The following is a 17,018-nucleotide window of genomic DNA, read 5'->3' as shown; positions in this document are numbered from 1 at the left end:
TGAAGCACACAGATGCTGAAATTTGTGCATTATTTGTTACATTTTGTTAGTATAAGAATATAAAAAATTAATCTCATCATGGTGTCATTATTGATGCCAAGATAGCCCCAAATCCAGTTCTTTAAATCTACTGAGGACTAGAAGAAGTTGAGAATTATTTGGTCCTTTATGCATTTACCAGCTCCTGTTTTAAATGCAGCAAAAAAAAAAAAAAAACGACTATAGGTTTTAAAAAACTGAGCTTTTGTTAGACAGTGGAGTGAAAAATAATTACAAAGGATTTTGCTTTCATTTTTTAAATTAAACACTGTAGTATTAATATGTCAGCAGTACCACTCAAGTTTTATATATTAAATCGAATATATATAATTCTACCATATATCATCGTTTTAGCTAACTGACTACTTAAAATTCACATCCACCTCTGCTCTAATCAAGCTGCAGACACCATTCAACAGATATAAAACCTGTGAGGAAGTGCTAAAAACTGCAGTTGTTGGAGATTTTTGGAGATTCCACCTACACACCAAGCCAAAACAGTGGATTTTTTTAGTTTGTTTTCAGCCTGGTTCATAAAACCGCTTGGCTCTGTGAAGGTTATTTTACTATCAGCACACACTGTACAAGGGAGTCAATATTGTATGACCCATTATTTTTTAAGCTGTTAAATTTACAAGTTTTGTACCTGTAAGGGCATGGCTGACCTGACTGACAGGTGGGTACCCTGTAGCTGTCAGTGTAGAGGCTAAATGCCCTCCTCTTTGCTTTATTTAAGCTCAAACAAAGCTAGGTTGTGTGGTGATATTGCTTCCAATATAGTTACCATCATTGATGGGCTTCAAAACTCTCTGATGGAAACAATGATGTCACAGAAACTACATTTCTATATATATATTACACAGTCTATGGCTCCTATACACAGAGGAGTATTTCTGCTTCTCCCTTCCAGGATGTCTCTTCTCTGATTAATACTTTTATCTGGATAGATAAAAACAGCAGACCCTACACAGAACGGGCACAGCAGGTACAAAACAAGATTATCTATCACTTTATCATCATGTGTGTATCAAGCAAGGTTAGCAATAGTTTTGGATTTGTCATAATAGTTTAGTTATAGTTAGTTTTGACATTTTTTTTTTTGACAGTTTAGTTGTAAGTAGTTTTTAGAGCGGGCATTGTAGTTTTTATTTAGTTTTTATTTTTGCAACAAGGCTTAGTTTCAGTTTAGTTTTAGTTTTTCATACCTTTTTAACCAGGTGCAGGATTCAAAAAGGTCAGAGTAAATATTTTGTAACACTGTTTATTTTCCAGTCCAATATAGTCCTCACTGTTCAGTCAATGCTGATACTGAACTGTTGGCTGCTGCCTTAAACACATGAAAATAATACAAACTTAATATAAAAAAATATAAATATTAGTTACATAAAAATATTATAAACATAAATTATATAAAATAATATAATATAAGCTTTAATAATTAGAAACTTTGACTCTGTCACAATAAAGTCAGACTCACATGAAATTAAACTATTACAGATGCTCTGATTCATTGCTCCACTACGTTTTGACGCAGCACAGTGCAAAGCCAGTCAGTGCAGTAAACAAGCATGTCCCAGTACGTCACTGTGATGGTGCCGTATGGCGCTGACAACTGCCGAAAACTGTCGTAAAATTGGTTGGGAAAATGTGTCGGGTTAATTTAAATCCTAAAGGCGATTAATATTGTCAAAAACTATAACTAAGGACATTTTGTCTTTAATTTTAGTTAGTTTCAGTTAGTTTTGTAAACACAAGATACGGTTTTAGTTTACTTATCTTTTTTTTTTTTTTTTTAGTTTTTATTAGTTTGAATAAACTGCAATGTATTTTAAATTTTAGTTTTTGTTTTTAGATCGTTTTAGTTAACTATTACAACCTTGGTAACAAGACACTTAGAGAGTCACAGCATGGACTATTTCAGATATTTCAGATAACTCAACAAGATTTTTAGGCGAACTCTGTTATTTTTAGATGTGCTTGATAAAAGTCAAGTTTGATGGAGATGTGGTGAATGTGTGAAAAGCTTTCCTGATTAAAGATCCATTAGAGGGTTTCTATCCTCTTGTTTAACTGTAAGCAGCAGCCCACTTCCTTTTAAGCCTCTTTCCTTTGTTTATGTGTCTGAGTGGTGTTTAAGCCTCACACTGGCGCTGGCATGGTAAGTAAAGGCAGTGCAACTATTGCCTCTAATATTAGGGGGCTCCGCTCTTTTGATTAGCTCCAAAGGAAACAGAGCCACATGCCTTTCATTACTGTGCCTATTACTCTCCTTTAAATGACCCGGCTTGTTTTGCTTGAGCTGGGATCATAAGTGGCCTCATTTTCACTTCACCTCTGCTGTTATTTTTCTTTAAAGCCACGGCTGAGTGTTGGCACAGAGGCACACTTAGAATTGTTTGGTTGCTTAGAAAAAAATCATCTCTAATTGTATTTATATTGTAAGATTTTTCCTCTTTGTCAAAAGGAGTGTCGGCCACTTCTTCCACTTATAACTGATGTGAAGTTTGACTGTAATGCTCACCACCATTTTTTCCTCATTCTTTATTTTGTTGTTGAGATAAAATGATAATGTTTGACTGCTCAGCATTAGAATAATTTTGTGGAATAATGTGCAGTCGACACGTTAATTTGCTTACTGACAGTCGCATGGTTAAATCAATGCAGTACCAGCAGTGTCCACACAGTGTCAGTGTTTCTTTAGAATTCAACTCCCCTCCTGTTGCATGGACTGACTGGGAGTTAAGTTATGTGTGATGGCACACATACACACACATGCTGAGAGGCATAAATCTGGGCCTAATCTGCTCTCCCCAGCCGCCAGGTCCCTGTAGACCCAATAATAACAGCTGCACCACTGGTCTGTTCCTGCCTAGCCCTGACCTGCTGCCAAGGGCGTGCACACACACACTCATGCACTCTCACTGTGAGGTTTTTTACTTGAAGATGGCATATCTGCTTTCATACAGAGTGTGCTGCAGATTTTGGAGGCCCTGAATGGAGCCAGGACCGAACTGTACATGAATATGGTGATAGCCAGATCAGTTGGTGTCGCTGTGTTGTGAGAATCGAGGAGCACTCATGACTCCCCATTGTTTCTGCTCACTCTTCAGAGGTCTGATGCTCTTTGCAGGCCCTCCATGTTTACCTTCCAAAACTTAGAAGGAAGTTAAAGATAATCTGTCCTTTTCTGCCCCTGCTTCACTTCCGTTTCCCTCATGCTCACTTTCTCAACCACCAGCCCATCATCTGCAACATTGCGGTGTCTCCTCCCTCCTCATCTGCCTTCCTGCCTGTGTTTATTTATCTGTCCTCTGGCTTGTCCCATTCTCTCTTTTTCCTCCTAAAGCCGATATGCTCCCACTTGTGGTTAGGTTGATCTGTAAAATGCCTGTCTTGGGTATAGCTTTTCAGGGCTGCCTTCTTGATTGGCTACTTTCAGCTTCCACTAATGAAGCCCCTCTCGACTAACATTCAGGCGACTGTAAACACTGTTAACAAACACACACACACACACACACACACACTCATTCCTCTTTCTCTTCAGCACACACTCGGTACCTCATATCCGCCACAGTCTGTTGAACTCCCAGAATGTTGGAGCGGAAAAGTTTACCAGGGCAAAATTGCACCCCTCAAACTTTCACCTCACCCCCTCTCTTTTTCTCGATGAGACTTTCCCTCAGAGTTTCCCTTTGTCAGACTTCTCTCGAAGCTATTGAGCTGATAGGCGGACACATTTTCACTTTAGTGGGAAAGGAAATCTGTTTCCTTTTTTTTCACTGATGGAGAAAGGATGGGAATGTGATTGATAGATGCATATGTGTGTGTGTGTGTCTTTGTTGGATCTGTGCGTGTCCAAGTCTACGCATGGCACATATGACACCATTGCCTTCAGGCGAGAATTGAACCTTTTGACCGTATCCTTCATTCAGGATGCCGGCACTTATTGCTATAGTGTTACGTTTGATCCTATTCATTCCATATGCTCGGTCCTCTGACACATATGGAGCAGAGAAGACGGTCTTTGATGACATGCTTTCTTGCATGACTTAATTTCCCCACGCTGTACTTTTGATAAGGAGCTGATGCACACTATCTCAGTGGGATGGATCATTCTTGAATGTCCAGATAGAAATTCAAAAAAAGACACTCATAGTGACACTTTAATACTCATAAGGTCCACAGAAGATTAAGCCTGTGGCAGCAGCAGACAGACTGATGTATGGGAAGCATGCTCCGACAGCAGTAATCCCTCCTTATCCACAATTGACATGGACTCCAGGGTAAAGTCTTTGTCTCCTCCTTTTTCAACTGGCTGGGAGAGCTGGGGAGGATGGAAGCAATGGGAAATCATGCCAACCTGTGGTATCGTTCTGTGTGTCCTCCTTGGTATGTCCTTTGAATAAATGATCAGCCACCTTAGTGTCTTTAGCCTCATGGCATTTCAAGGATTTCAGAAGACAAAAAGATATGTTTTGTTATTTTTATTCATAATTTATTGTTTACATTATAATTCTGTATTTGTATTTATACTATTCATTTATGTATTTTATTTACATTTCATTGCCTTAAGTTCGGCCTGTCATGATAACAAATTTTGCTAGACGATAATTCTCCAAATATTATTGCCGATAAACGATATTATTGACAATATTATTTTCTTTTTTTTTTTCATTTTTTCATTTTTTCATTGATGTAATAATGATAAATGGGATAATAAAGTGAGTACACCATATCAAAAGCAAGAAATTTTAATTTCTTAAGAGTATTTAACTGTAATTAAAAGGTCAGGATCTTTTAAATAAAATGAATTAAACAAAAAATATAATAAATTTAACAAACAAGAAAGAGAAAAAAAAATACAATGAAAATGAAATGGACTCTCTTTTAGAAAAAAATACATGTCAATGAAAATAATTAATACTAATCAAAAACAATAAAACAATAAAACATAGACCCTGTCTCTAAAGAAAAAACGAAACTCCAAAAAAAACCCCAACAATAAAAACTCTTGCCTAAATAAAAGGGAGTTTATACAGTTCCTGAATTGTTTGTAACATGTACTTTTTCCCAGTCAATCCGTACTGTCTGTCAAACGTTTTTAACATTTCTGGCTTTCAACCGTATTAAAGGGCTGCATTTCTTTGGCAATGTAGCTGTCTTTGAGCGCCACCATTTGGCACTTTTATTTCTATTTACTTTGCAGACCAAAAGCCTCAGTAAGAGCGGATTGTCAAAGAACAAGGCTCTACGGCACCTCCTCCTTCTTCTTCTTCATCGCCACTATTTTCAAACAAATGCGACTTATCAGCTCGTTGGTGTTCATGAGCTCACACTTTGTTCATTCTGATAAAAAACAAATATTCCCACACTGGGACTGTGGCAGGCGGCTCAAGAACCATATCTTTCGTGCCATCACTCATATTAGCATGTGTTTCCTCCTTACCCCTCAGGACGCTCGCTTCACCTCTCTCTGTGTGTACGCGCGAGCAGCCCCGTCGCAAAAGATGGCAAAGATCGCATTTTTGACAGATGCTCACTCCGCTATAAATCCGCTAAATCCGCTATAGAACCTATGCACCCCTATGTTAGGAAAAATAGACGTAGTGAGCCATCTTCTCATTCAGCCTCTTTGGTTGAAAGAGAGGAGGAAAACAAACATGCATGCACGTGTCAGTTTACCGAGGCTGGCAAACTTACAGAGGACGTTTTTATTTATCGTTCAGTTAATCGAATTATTGATTATAGTGACAGGCCTACCTTAAGTAATTATGCTATGACACTAATTCAGATTCAGATATCCTTTATTGATCCTTGAGGTGAAATTACACTTCAGTTACATCCCATCCAAGAGACATAAAAAGACAATGACAACATGTGATAATGATAACATGGAGAGGACAAGAGCAGTAGAACTGTGGGGCAGCCAACATGCACAGCGTGTGGTATGGAAGTCTCCTTTGCATGTGGTTACTATTTGATTTGCAGGGTTTTTCTCAAATGGCAACCACTGTTGATTTTATAAGCCAATACTGAAGTGAAAATAAACAGCAGCTCTTTAAGTGTTCACCAAAGATTGGCTTCATAAACTCAGGACACCCCATTTAGGGCCATGTTAAAATGTCATTATCACAGCACAATTAATGCATTTCAGTCAAGGTATAGAACAAAATCAAGTTATGATCTGATTTTCCTGATTAATTTTCTAGCTGTCTGGTGAGTGATTTTGTTTTGTAACTCATCTGTTTTGATTGTTTTAGGCCAAGGTTAAGCCTAAGAGTTATACAGTATAATCAGTGGCATGGTTAAACAAAGGTTAAGCTGAGTCAGCACTTCCAATAAAGTCTCTTCAAAAACCAGTGGATCACCCAGGCTACATCATATTTCATACATACTACAACCTCTACCCTCTGATTATTATGCTGTATTTGTATCTGTTTTTGTTTTATACAGCATTATAGTTTCCTTTATCTGTATCTGTGCAGCTGGTGAATATTCTGTTTCCATTGAAGCATGTTTATTTTCATTTAAAGTGTAGAAGTGCAGTCCGAAACTTTTGGTTCACTACCACAAGGCTGGATACTGACAGATCTTGGTGGGAATTAAAAGAATCTCATCCCAATAACCACAGCAGAGGATCCTCTGTCCTTAAAGTGCTTCTAAGGAGCTGCTGGTGGCTTCTGAGCAGAAAGTAGTGTGCTAACATTACAGGAAGCCTTGCTGTCATTGATACTTAACCTGGCTGAATAAAGTCAGTAAAAGTTTGAATTGTTGGAATCATTGAGTCAAATAACATTAGGGTTAGTTCACATCAGAAAAACACAGAAGTGATGTTTTTCCTTAATGTCTCTCATACCTGTGAGACAAGAGTCAGGGCTTACAGCAATAGTTTTGTTAATGATGAAATCCTTTAAGAATAATACAATTAAAGAAATTGTCTTCTAATTTTGTCCTTCAAATAAACATGCATTAGAAGGGCAGACATACAACATACGACATCAACATAACCATGAAATAGTGGATTCAGTTGCTCTAATACTCTGATAATTAGAGTACTTTCCATTAATTGTAGCACTCATGCTAAATTTAGCTGAAAAATAACAGAAATTGCAGTATTGCTCTCCCTCCTGAATGGACTTGTCCTAAAACTCAATTTTTCCAGCTCAACAAGTGTGTTTCTGTTTCTGTGTGTAGGTATGTGTGTGTGTGCGCTTTTGTGAAAACATAGTTGTAGGTCAGCTACCATTAATTATTGATAGGAGAAGAGTAGCGCATGTGCTGGCAGAAAGTGTTGCTAAGCAAGAGCTTTAGCACGCCAGAGACATCTGCGAGAGAGAGGGAGATAACAAGTGAGAAATAGAGACTGAGAATAGTGGTAGAGACAGATTCCTATGACCTGCTAAAAAATATAGACAGAAAAAAAATTAACACCTGCTGAGTGAGACTGAAAAAACATCACACGGGGGAAACAAGCTTCTGGGAAAGTTTTCTTTGTGAGGATTTTTAAGGATGCACGTTATAGAAAAACGTAGACATACTCACTAAAAGACAGAAAACTGCTCACTGCACTTTTTTGAAATCCGCGTGATCGAGAAGTTTTAAAGATGATGAGCCGCCAGGCTTATTTTTATCGGGTCCCTCCCCAGGAGCTCCATCGTCGAAACCAGCTCCAGGCCGATCCGGCCAAAACCAGGGCTCTTCAGACTGTCATTGATATGAAGGTAGGACTTAAACTGGATCAAAAGAGCAGGGCATTTCAGTTTTTAAGAGCCTTAAGAGGGACAGTGTACTGTTGTTATGAGTCAGTTCTTAGATTCTAATATTCAAATGCTTTTCACAGTTTATAAAGGCAGCAGAGAGAATGTGTGTGTGTAGGTGTTGTAATGAAAAAGTCTGATGTAATGATCTTGTTTGAGCAGTGTTGTTTGGTGTTGAGTTGCAGACTGTTGTCTGATCCAAACTTCAGTTATTGCTCAGCCTGGCTGTAAGGTGGGCAGTAGTTGAAGATCTGGACAGCCTGTAAACGCAGACACAAACACACGCACAAACAATCCAGTCTTGTTGTTGCCGCATGTCTCTGTGGCGGGCCTTGCCCAAGTTATGGCCATTATTGGCCCATGCAGAGTCGAGCACTTATTCAATTTGTTTCAAATGTCACATATGGAAGCTTTCACTCTCATCTCAGCCCTTTGAAGTCTTCAGAGCTGTGAAAAATGCAGTTGACTCCACATGTGTGCGCCTGCACACCCACCCACACACACACATTTATTGTTCATTCAGCAAACGCTTGTTCCAAAAGGGGCTTCTTTACAGCAAAACCACAGTTATTTTTCACACATACTTTGTGATTTGTCTGCCTATTAACAGACTGCACATGTGCAATACGCCCCGAGCGCTTTAAAATGCACGACAGAGGCTAAATTAAATCTGACTATTAATTAGAAAAGGTAAACAAACTTTTCTTAAGGGATCACACATGTGAAAGTCTTCATGTGGCATAGTTGATACCTGTTCTATGTATCTGAGTAGTTTACTGCAGCTGTGTGGGACTGTTTGTTTTTTTCCTAAAATATTTACTGTTCACTGTTTTTTTTTTCATCTAAGTGGTGCACATTTCTGTTTTGTGATTACAGAACACCAACCCCCCTTTCTGTTTTGATCCTGATGTTATCTGGCAGGTACAGTAATGAGTAGTCAAGCCTTCCTCCTCCTGTTAACTCACCAGCCGTTACACATGTATGTTTTCCTCTGTTCTTACCCAAAAATCTTTTTTGGGTGGAATGCAGCACCATCAGGAGCTGAAGTTTATGTTTCAGGGCTTTGTGGCCCAGCTTTTCTCAAACTCTTTCCTATTGTAGGAATGTTGTTTTTCACCTAGCCTCAGTGTTTTCTTTGGGTTTGCCTTGTTTCTCTTCCTTTGGGTGTTGTTTCTTTCTCTCCGTGCTCTGAAGCAAAAGCAGACACAAAGCCATTATTAGAAATATAAAATTGCTTATAAAAGTTTTTAATGAGAAGCAATTGAATTGATTCAATCACAAAATCAGTGCTTTTTTTGTTTTTCTTGCTTGCATTCACTCTTTTGCCAGGAAGCGGTATATTGCATGTATCTCAGCCTATGTGTGTTTAGAATTGTATATGCAGCACCGTGTGCTACACAGGACCAAAGTCAGTGGAGGTAATAGAGGTCAGATGCTTACATGATGCATGTGGTTTAGGTTGATGGCATCATACAATCTGCTTCCATTTATTCAATTACCTTTCTCTTCTCTTCCAAGGTTGAGCTTTTAACGTATGTCTGAATCTATGCATCTAAACAACCTCGAGACCCGTCCATGACAGATCCTTCCATTCCCTTATAGATACCACCACAGGTCTGCTGCACACAGCTGCTAACAGCCAAAAAGTTTCCTCTGTTATACTGTATACTATTTTCAGGACTAACAGATATTCATGGGTAGTTGTTAAAGGTAGGGTCTGTAGGAATTTTTGGTTTGTTGTTAGTAAACATGACACTCAAACTGGACTCCTCCCCCTTGGCTCAGTTCGAGCGACAGCGCACACCCACAACCTCTGACCGTGACTACAGTTCAATTAGCCCCCCTTATTAGCCCCTCTTATAAAATCAGACAAAACTCCTGATTTCTTCATGGAAATGACCATTAACAACAAGTGTTATAGTGTATCTGTTTCCAAAATAACAAAGACTTAATTCCCACCAAGTTTGATTGGGATATTTCATTGATACACTGAAATGAAACAAAAACAGCAAGAACAAAATGTCCAAAATAGGGATGTCCCTATCACCTTTTTTTTGCTCCCGATCCGATTCCGATTTTTTTATTTTGAGTATCTGCCAATCTTGATATTTCCCGATCTGATCTTTCAGCAATGCATTAGGAAAAAAGAAAAGAAAAAACTCCTACAAGTTGTCCCTTGAGTTTTTTAATTTCATTTAAATGAAAGTATCATAATAGCCAACCTGGATAAAGCTTTTTTTTCCACTTAGTGCAGCATTGGATCAACAAAATAAAAATAAAGCTTCTCAGTGGTGCACCACAAGATAACCTTGTATGTGTGTGACAATAAGGTTGCAATTTCTTGTTTGCAATATTATTGTACTTGTTATAATGACAAATAAAGTTATATTCTAAAATGAATGTTGATGTTCTATTATACACATTTTAATTAAAAATAAGAACTAAGGCCCCAGGCGTTTTCCGATTCTGTCTCCCCCGATCTCCGATCGTTAAAAAATGCCCCAATCCCGATCTGATCCCGATCACGTGATCGGATCGGGACATCCCTAGTCCGAAATTATTAGCCCCCTGGCCATTAATAGTCAATAGTGTACCCTTTCTGTGCCACAGCTGACTGTAACTTCTTAGAGTAGTTCTTTCCTAGGTTGGCACAGGTCTCCTGAGGGATTTTGGGCCATTCTTCCATTGCAAATTGTCCCAGCTGGTCCAAATTGCGCGCTTTCGGAACATGGACCAGCAACCACCTGTAGCATTGTGTTCCTATGTGGGAGGTACTCAAGATCCGTTGAACGCCAACTCGCACCGCTCTTCGTCCCATGCTGCTTTCCAAGTCCCAGGTGGGGATAGCTTCTGCCACTTGCTAATCAACACGTTAAGTCACTTGTGCACTGGGCGCTGTGATTGGCTGAGGTAACCACGACTACTCCACGCCCAAAAACGTGATGACCTAGAAGTGATGACTGAGCAGGATTATTCCTGTGAAAGCTAGCATTTAATTTTTAGGATCATTCTGCAGACTCTACCTTTAAGAAAAAGGATGCTTCAAATGCTGTTCTCTCTGTTTCTGCAAAGTGCTTTATGAGCCTACAACAGGCCACATCAGAGCAACTTGGGGTTGGGGGTTTGGTTGGGTCATGTCAATCTGATGAATTCTCCGACTTTCTGAAAAATACTTCCTGCCTTTTCACTGAGCTCAATTTATTATTCTGTTGTATTTTGACTAACATAGGTCTTGACTCTCTTTGTTAAGGAGCACCTAAAAGGGTTACATCTATATATATAATTTGATTAATTATTGTCCATTTAAGAGAATTATATCAGTATCAGAGTCTTATATCTAAAGTCAGATATTTGCTGACTCTCTGCCTGCCTACTGTTGCTGGTGCAGGACACCAAGATCTCTTCCCTGGAGAGGAACATCAGAGACTTAGAGGATGAGGTCCAGATGTTAAAGACCAGTGGCCTGCTGCACCCCGATGACAGGCAGGAAGAGCTCAAGCAGGTGGAGGTCTACAAGAGCCATTCCAAATTCATGAAGACGAAGGTAGAACGTGTCTGCATGCCACCCTGAGACAGCTTTGACTGCATGACCTGAGCAATGCATGTTGGTCCTAAAGCATCAACTACAGCTGCATGACAGCATGTTTTGTGCATGTGGCATGTGGAAAAATTATGATCCAAGGCTGCCTGCTTAAGGATATTGTGTCTTTTAAAATAATAGAGCAGTTATTATGTTTTGGGTATTTTTTTGCTTCTCCCTTATTTCACTCTTAAGACTGGTACTTACTTTACTCACCTTGCCTGTATGATTGCTAACCCATTTTGTGATGGTACACTGTTCTGAGGGAACACACTCGCCCTATCAGCTGACAGTGCACCACATGTCCACTGTCCTACATTTAGCTGACAGGGATACTTTCAGGAAGACCTGCTTCTTAAATGTTCTCTGCCCCAAGCGGTGCTGAACAATATATTATTAATGCGTTCATTTATATGCATGTGCAATAGTCCTATTGCGAGATGTGGGATAGTTAGATAGATTAAATAAATCCTGCTAGTGCTTATTTTCTTTGTATTCAAAAGCAAAATGGACATGGTTCTATCTACTGGGACATACCAACAAGAAAGTTCCTCGGTTACAACAATTGTGCAGAACTGGATCATAACACAAAACGAACTTTAATTCAAAAAGTGAAACTTATTTCAAACATTTATTTCATTTAACTGTGATCACTGTGGCTTTCAGCTAATATAAACCCTAAACTCAGTATAAGGAAAACTTTCAACACGGTAAACCAACGGTGTCCCACTTAAACCAACTCATCAGCAAGAAACACCTGCAAAGGTTTCCTGAGCCTTTAAATGGTCTTGGTTAAGTCTGTAACACAATCATGTCAGGACTGTCACTGACACCTTTAATGCGGAGGGTAAGCCTCAAAACCTGATTGTTGTTCAAGGAGAGCTGTATCCACGCAGTTTGCTAGAAAGTTGAGTGGAAGGTGGAAGCATGGAGAAAAAGATGCACTTTTTATTATCTGTGGTACCTCATCCTACTGCTGGTAAATGCACTGAATACATACAGTATTCATAATGTTCATAGAGCAGTTATGCAGCCAAGTGTTTTTCAATTTACAAGCTACACAGTTGCTACACATTGTTCATAATAATGCAGACAATTAGGTAATCCAACTGCCCCACATAAATCTGTTTTAAAGCTCTATCTGGAGCCTTTTTTATGTGGATGCAGCAGTGCCCTGGCTGTCCTACACATGTTGAAGTAAGCGCATGAACACATGTACACGAGCCCTGTTAGTTTTAGGTTTCTGGCTGAGTGACCATGATGTCTGAGTCCCATGAGAAGCACTCCATGTGAAAACATTTCTCTTTGGTTCATTTATGCTGCTCTTTGTAGGGCCCACTTATCATTGCTCTGGAAAATTCCTGGTGTGTTCGTAAAAGAGAGGTTTTTATGAATGAAGACCTGACAGATAAATGTGGGCTCACAACGACAGAGGAAAGAGCTCTCTCCTCACCCATACTGACCTGGGATGACATACATCACGGTGATGGGCCTGGCTCCCTCTCCCTGGTCTCATCTTTCTGCTGAACACAGAAAGACACGACGCACATGGCTGTGCAGAGGCACAGAGATCCATTCTATATCCTTGAAGTGTTTAGGGTCCCTGTCTCTCAGCACCGGTGGTGACTGGTGTTGAGGTGAGACACTGATAAGAAAAACCAGTGAGGACAGCATCCCCGTCCCCTCTGGTTTCCTCTCTGGGCTTTGATAAAGTAGAGCGTGGCTTCTGAGCACAAGAGAATGAGCTTTAATCAAAGCAGACTTTCACCAAGTCTACGCTCCTCCTTCAGCACTGTGTAGTGGAGGAGCACAGCGTGTGGAGGAGTTCACAGCCAGATGGGAATTAGTCTAATTCCCCTGGTTCAGTTTCCCAGCTGGCTGTGTGCTGTAGTTTAGTGGCTTGTTCTTTTATTGTCTTTTTGTCTTTGTAGGAGCAGGCCTTGTCACCATGTGTGCCTTCCATCAGAACAGCTCCTACCCTCCTCCTCCCCACTCAACAGCCCTGGATCACGGAGCAAGTAGAAGTACCCCTCTCATTAGTTTTACTTTTTTCTTATTATTAAACTTTTCCCACCCAGTACTTTAAAATCCTTTTCTTCCATATTTTACCTAAAGTGCTCTGTCATGTACACATCAACTCCTCTTTTTCAGCCTCTTTTCCCTTCTGTCACAATATAAATACTTTTGAAATTTCCATTATTGGTCTAATATTGAAAAGAATAGATGTGCATTTATTTCAGTTCTATGTCCACCATGAACCAGCAGGCTTTGACTTTTATCATAGGAAGAAGAGGACTTTTGTCCCACATTGTCCCTACAGAGTCAGATACACAATACATTTTTTTGTGTTTCTCATTAAGGTATTTGACTTTTTCTAATGACTTTAACTGTACTGTGTTTTTTTCAAGCACCTTGTAATTTTGTTTTTAAAGGTGCTATAAAAATGAAGCTGGATTGGATTGGACTGGCTTCTTGCAGTACCTGCAGAGTTGCTTTATTAGATACAACAAAGTATAGAAACAATCTTAGGGACCAGCCAGTGGTTGGTACAGCTAAGCTTTGCTCAGGGGGGGGCATATACAACTTTTTTTTAAATTAAAGATGTGGTATTGTGCTTTCTGAAGTATGTATCTCTACAGCTCAAAACAATCTTGATTTTTCTCATATTGGTGTTTAGAAAACACTGATTTCAACCTTGGTCTGAAATGCTTTGTTAAAGCTGATGTTTCTTTAAGGCTCCCCACTCTATAAACCCCCTCTCTTTAGATTGGCCATACCTCTGGAGGCCTGGGCAGATAGATGTGTACACTTTTCTTGGTGTTTAAGCCTAGACCCTCTAACGTGTCATAAACCAATAGGGAGATCCTTTTGTGATAACAGCAAGTCTCATAGAATAGACCAGGTTGGAGCTGGCGAGCTTTCAGCGCACTTCCTGCACTGTTTTTGGCACGAAATTGTCACTGCGCCAACATGAATCTGCCAGACGGTCTACCAAATTGTCAAATTGGCAGCGCACGGCGATGCGCCACACGAAATTAACACTGCGCAGGGTGCGCCAGGCTTGCGCCACGAAATTAGAGCCCCTTGTATTATTTGTTAAGAAAGTACAGTTTGTAGAAGTTTACAGACAGATTCATGAATTTCTACAACATGTCAACATATGAACATGTAGAGGTTTAAAAATCAGCACACGTCTAGTACAGACTTCCAGCGTTTTTTCTTTACATCCATGTTTAAAATATAGGAAAGCATAATACTCCCTCTTTATGAAATGATGGCAATCACACCAAGGAACCATAACTTTGAACCCAGAAGCAGGTTTTGATGCTCAGCATGCTTTTGTTCGACTCTACCTCTGCATTTCTTCAGCCTCCCTTCCCCTTTCCTACCTCTGCTTTTTTTCCCAGGCTGATTGGTCAACCTGTGGTCCAGTCAGGATCTCCTCTGTTATGAACCAATCTCTGCTCACACAATTAGGAAAATCTCACTTAGAATCAGCTTTGTGCATTTTTGGCACTAATAGAAAGATGACAATCTTTTGCACAAAGCCTAAACCTATCCTGTGTTCCTGCACTTGATTTCCTTCGAGGTTTTCTGTGGTGCTTTGTTTGTCCATCCATATAACAGCCTGTAATCAGTCAGATAGTATTGAAATGCTTCCTCTTGTGATGCTGTGTGCCTGCATGTAACTCTCACCCTTTGCCTTTCTGGCTCAGCGTTTCCAAAGAACAAGATAGTCGGCCTGGGTGTCCCCTGGGTGCAGACTGAGGTTGCAGAGCTTTGTTTATAGTATTATATATTATCTCTTTATACAAAGAGATTGTTGCACAATTGGCATTTTCACACATTTTTTTCTGCTAATTTATTTAAAAGTGAAAGGTTCTGTTTAAACCTCATAATGTGTCACAGTATGAGAAAAAGCTGTGCCATTTTTTTAATAGTGAAACATCTCAGCTGGATGCACAAGTTCAACTTTCTACCATGTGATTTGGAGTGATTAGATAGATATCAGGTTTTCTAATTGTATCCACATTTCCCCCCCTTTAAGAAAAAGCATGTTTCAGCAACTTTTAGACTCTGAAGGATGTGTGTTTCCTAACACTTGATGAGAACAAAGGATGTTAAAAACTGTATGGTTTATTTTGTCATATGCAGCTGTAACACAAACATTGCTTTTTGTGTCTGACGATTTGCTTGAGGGAAATATTTCATCATTTTTTCTTTGAAAAGTTTTTCTATCTTCGAGCACATTAGTTTGCTCAATCGTGACTAAAAGGTTTTCACAACAAGTCCTTCCTTGTGTTCTTGTGATCGTCAGATAGAGCAGCTGAAGCAGGAGCAGAACCGGAAGGAGACGGAGATGCAGGCCCTGCAGACCAAGCTGGAAACGCTGACTAATCAAAACTCCGACTGCAAGCAACACATTGAGGTGCTTAAGGAGTCGCTCAGTGCCAAGGAGCAACGCGCCAATACACTGCAGACAGAGGTCAGTATGCACAGATATACACAAATCCACAGATGTACAAACAGGAGTTCACCCACACAGATGCAAACACTTGATAGGATGCACTGAGACACCCCAGATTCCTGGAAACCACTTGTAAAGATACACACAGCTTTATATGGATGTGACTACCTGGCAGTGGGGATGCCTGTAGATCACCACAGAAACAGTGGGAGGGACTTCTTTAGCTTCTTGTGGTTTGACAGAGATTAAGTTGTGTTTCTATTTAGGGTAAAAGTTTCCTGTATTATCCCTTTTTTGGCTCATACTCATCAGCCTTCTTGCTTTTAAATTTAGCCAATTCATTATTAACAATAAGTTCTTACAGACCAGGACAATCAAATTATGCTACCACTTTTCCACTGATGAAAGTTAATGTGTGTTGTCCACTGGAGCATAGCTTTTATGACCATTTGCATGCATAGATATTTATGGGATGTCAGAGGTCCCACAACCACCCAACTGCAATCACATCTGTAGCAGAAACCTAAGACAGAAACTGTGCAGGAGCAAACAATCCTGTCTTTCTTTACCTTTTTTCCTCTCCATGATGAGGTAGGCGGAAAAAATGTCCATGCGTGTTGCTTCTTTGGTCCACCAGCGGATTGGTTGGTGTGGGTGGGTCAGTCTTGCAGAAGGCAGGAGAAAGCTGGCAGCTTTTTTCCTCTACATCTTTGAAGTTTCTCCACTCCATGGTTCTAATGATTTTATCACTGCTGCTGGGGATGTGGGCGGGTTTTGTGCAGAGACTCGGAGGTGTGTGTGTGTGTGTGTGTGTGTGTGTGTGTGTGTGTGTGTGTGTGTGTGTGTGTGTGTGTGTGTGTGTGTGTGTGTGTGTGTGTGTGTGTGTGTGTGTGTGTGTGTGTGTGTGTGTGTGTGGTGGAGGGAGGTGTGGGGCATTTAGTATTTTTCTCCATCACTCTCAAGACTTGGAACCGATACTTTAGATCTCTTTGTGTAAGGCAGTTGAGAGCAGTCTGCTAACTATGTTCACTCATCATTACAGGAAGCAATTTGGGACAAAATTAGGCTTAATTGTACATACATGTGCAAGGAATTTTGGCCCTTGCAGTTGGCTGAATACATCATACTTAAAGGAATTGGTTTTCAGTGGGTGTTTTTTTTGTGTGTAGTTGAT

The 17,018-nt window shown here is 39.9% G+C and overlaps 1 protein-coding gene across 5 annotated transcripts in view; it reads left to right on the top strand.

Moving 5' to 3' along the window:
• The window catches only part of LOC141799230 (ERC protein 2-like), a 185,507-nt gene that overhangs the window by 10,979 nt on the left and 157,510 nt on the right, over nucleotides 1-17,018 (top strand). For all 5 annotated transcript variants that reach the window (XM_074681414.1, XM_074681411.1, XM_074681415.1 and 2 more), the window contains exons 6-7: nucleotides 11,185-11,340; nucleotides 15,695-15,862. In XM_074681414.1, coding sequence (XP_074537515.1) covers nucleotides 11,185-11,340; nucleotides 15,695-15,862 — 324 coding nt within the window. The remainder of the gene's footprint in view (nucleotides 1-11,184; nucleotides 11,341-15,694; nucleotides 15,863-17,018) is intronic.

Source organism: Halichoeres trimaculatus, unplaced genomic scaffold (genome assembly GCF_033239565.1).
Source record: "Halichoeres trimaculatus isolate MK-OKI-2021-1 unplaced genomic scaffold, fHalTri1.1 fHalTri1_scaffold_11, whole genome shotgun sequence".
Classification (NCBI taxonomy): Eukaryota; Metazoa; Chordata; class Actinopteri; order Labriformes; family Labridae; genus Halichoeres; species Halichoeres trimaculatus.
Note: the sequence above shows the minus strand (reverse complement) of the source record. Positions and strands in the feature narration are given on the sequence as shown.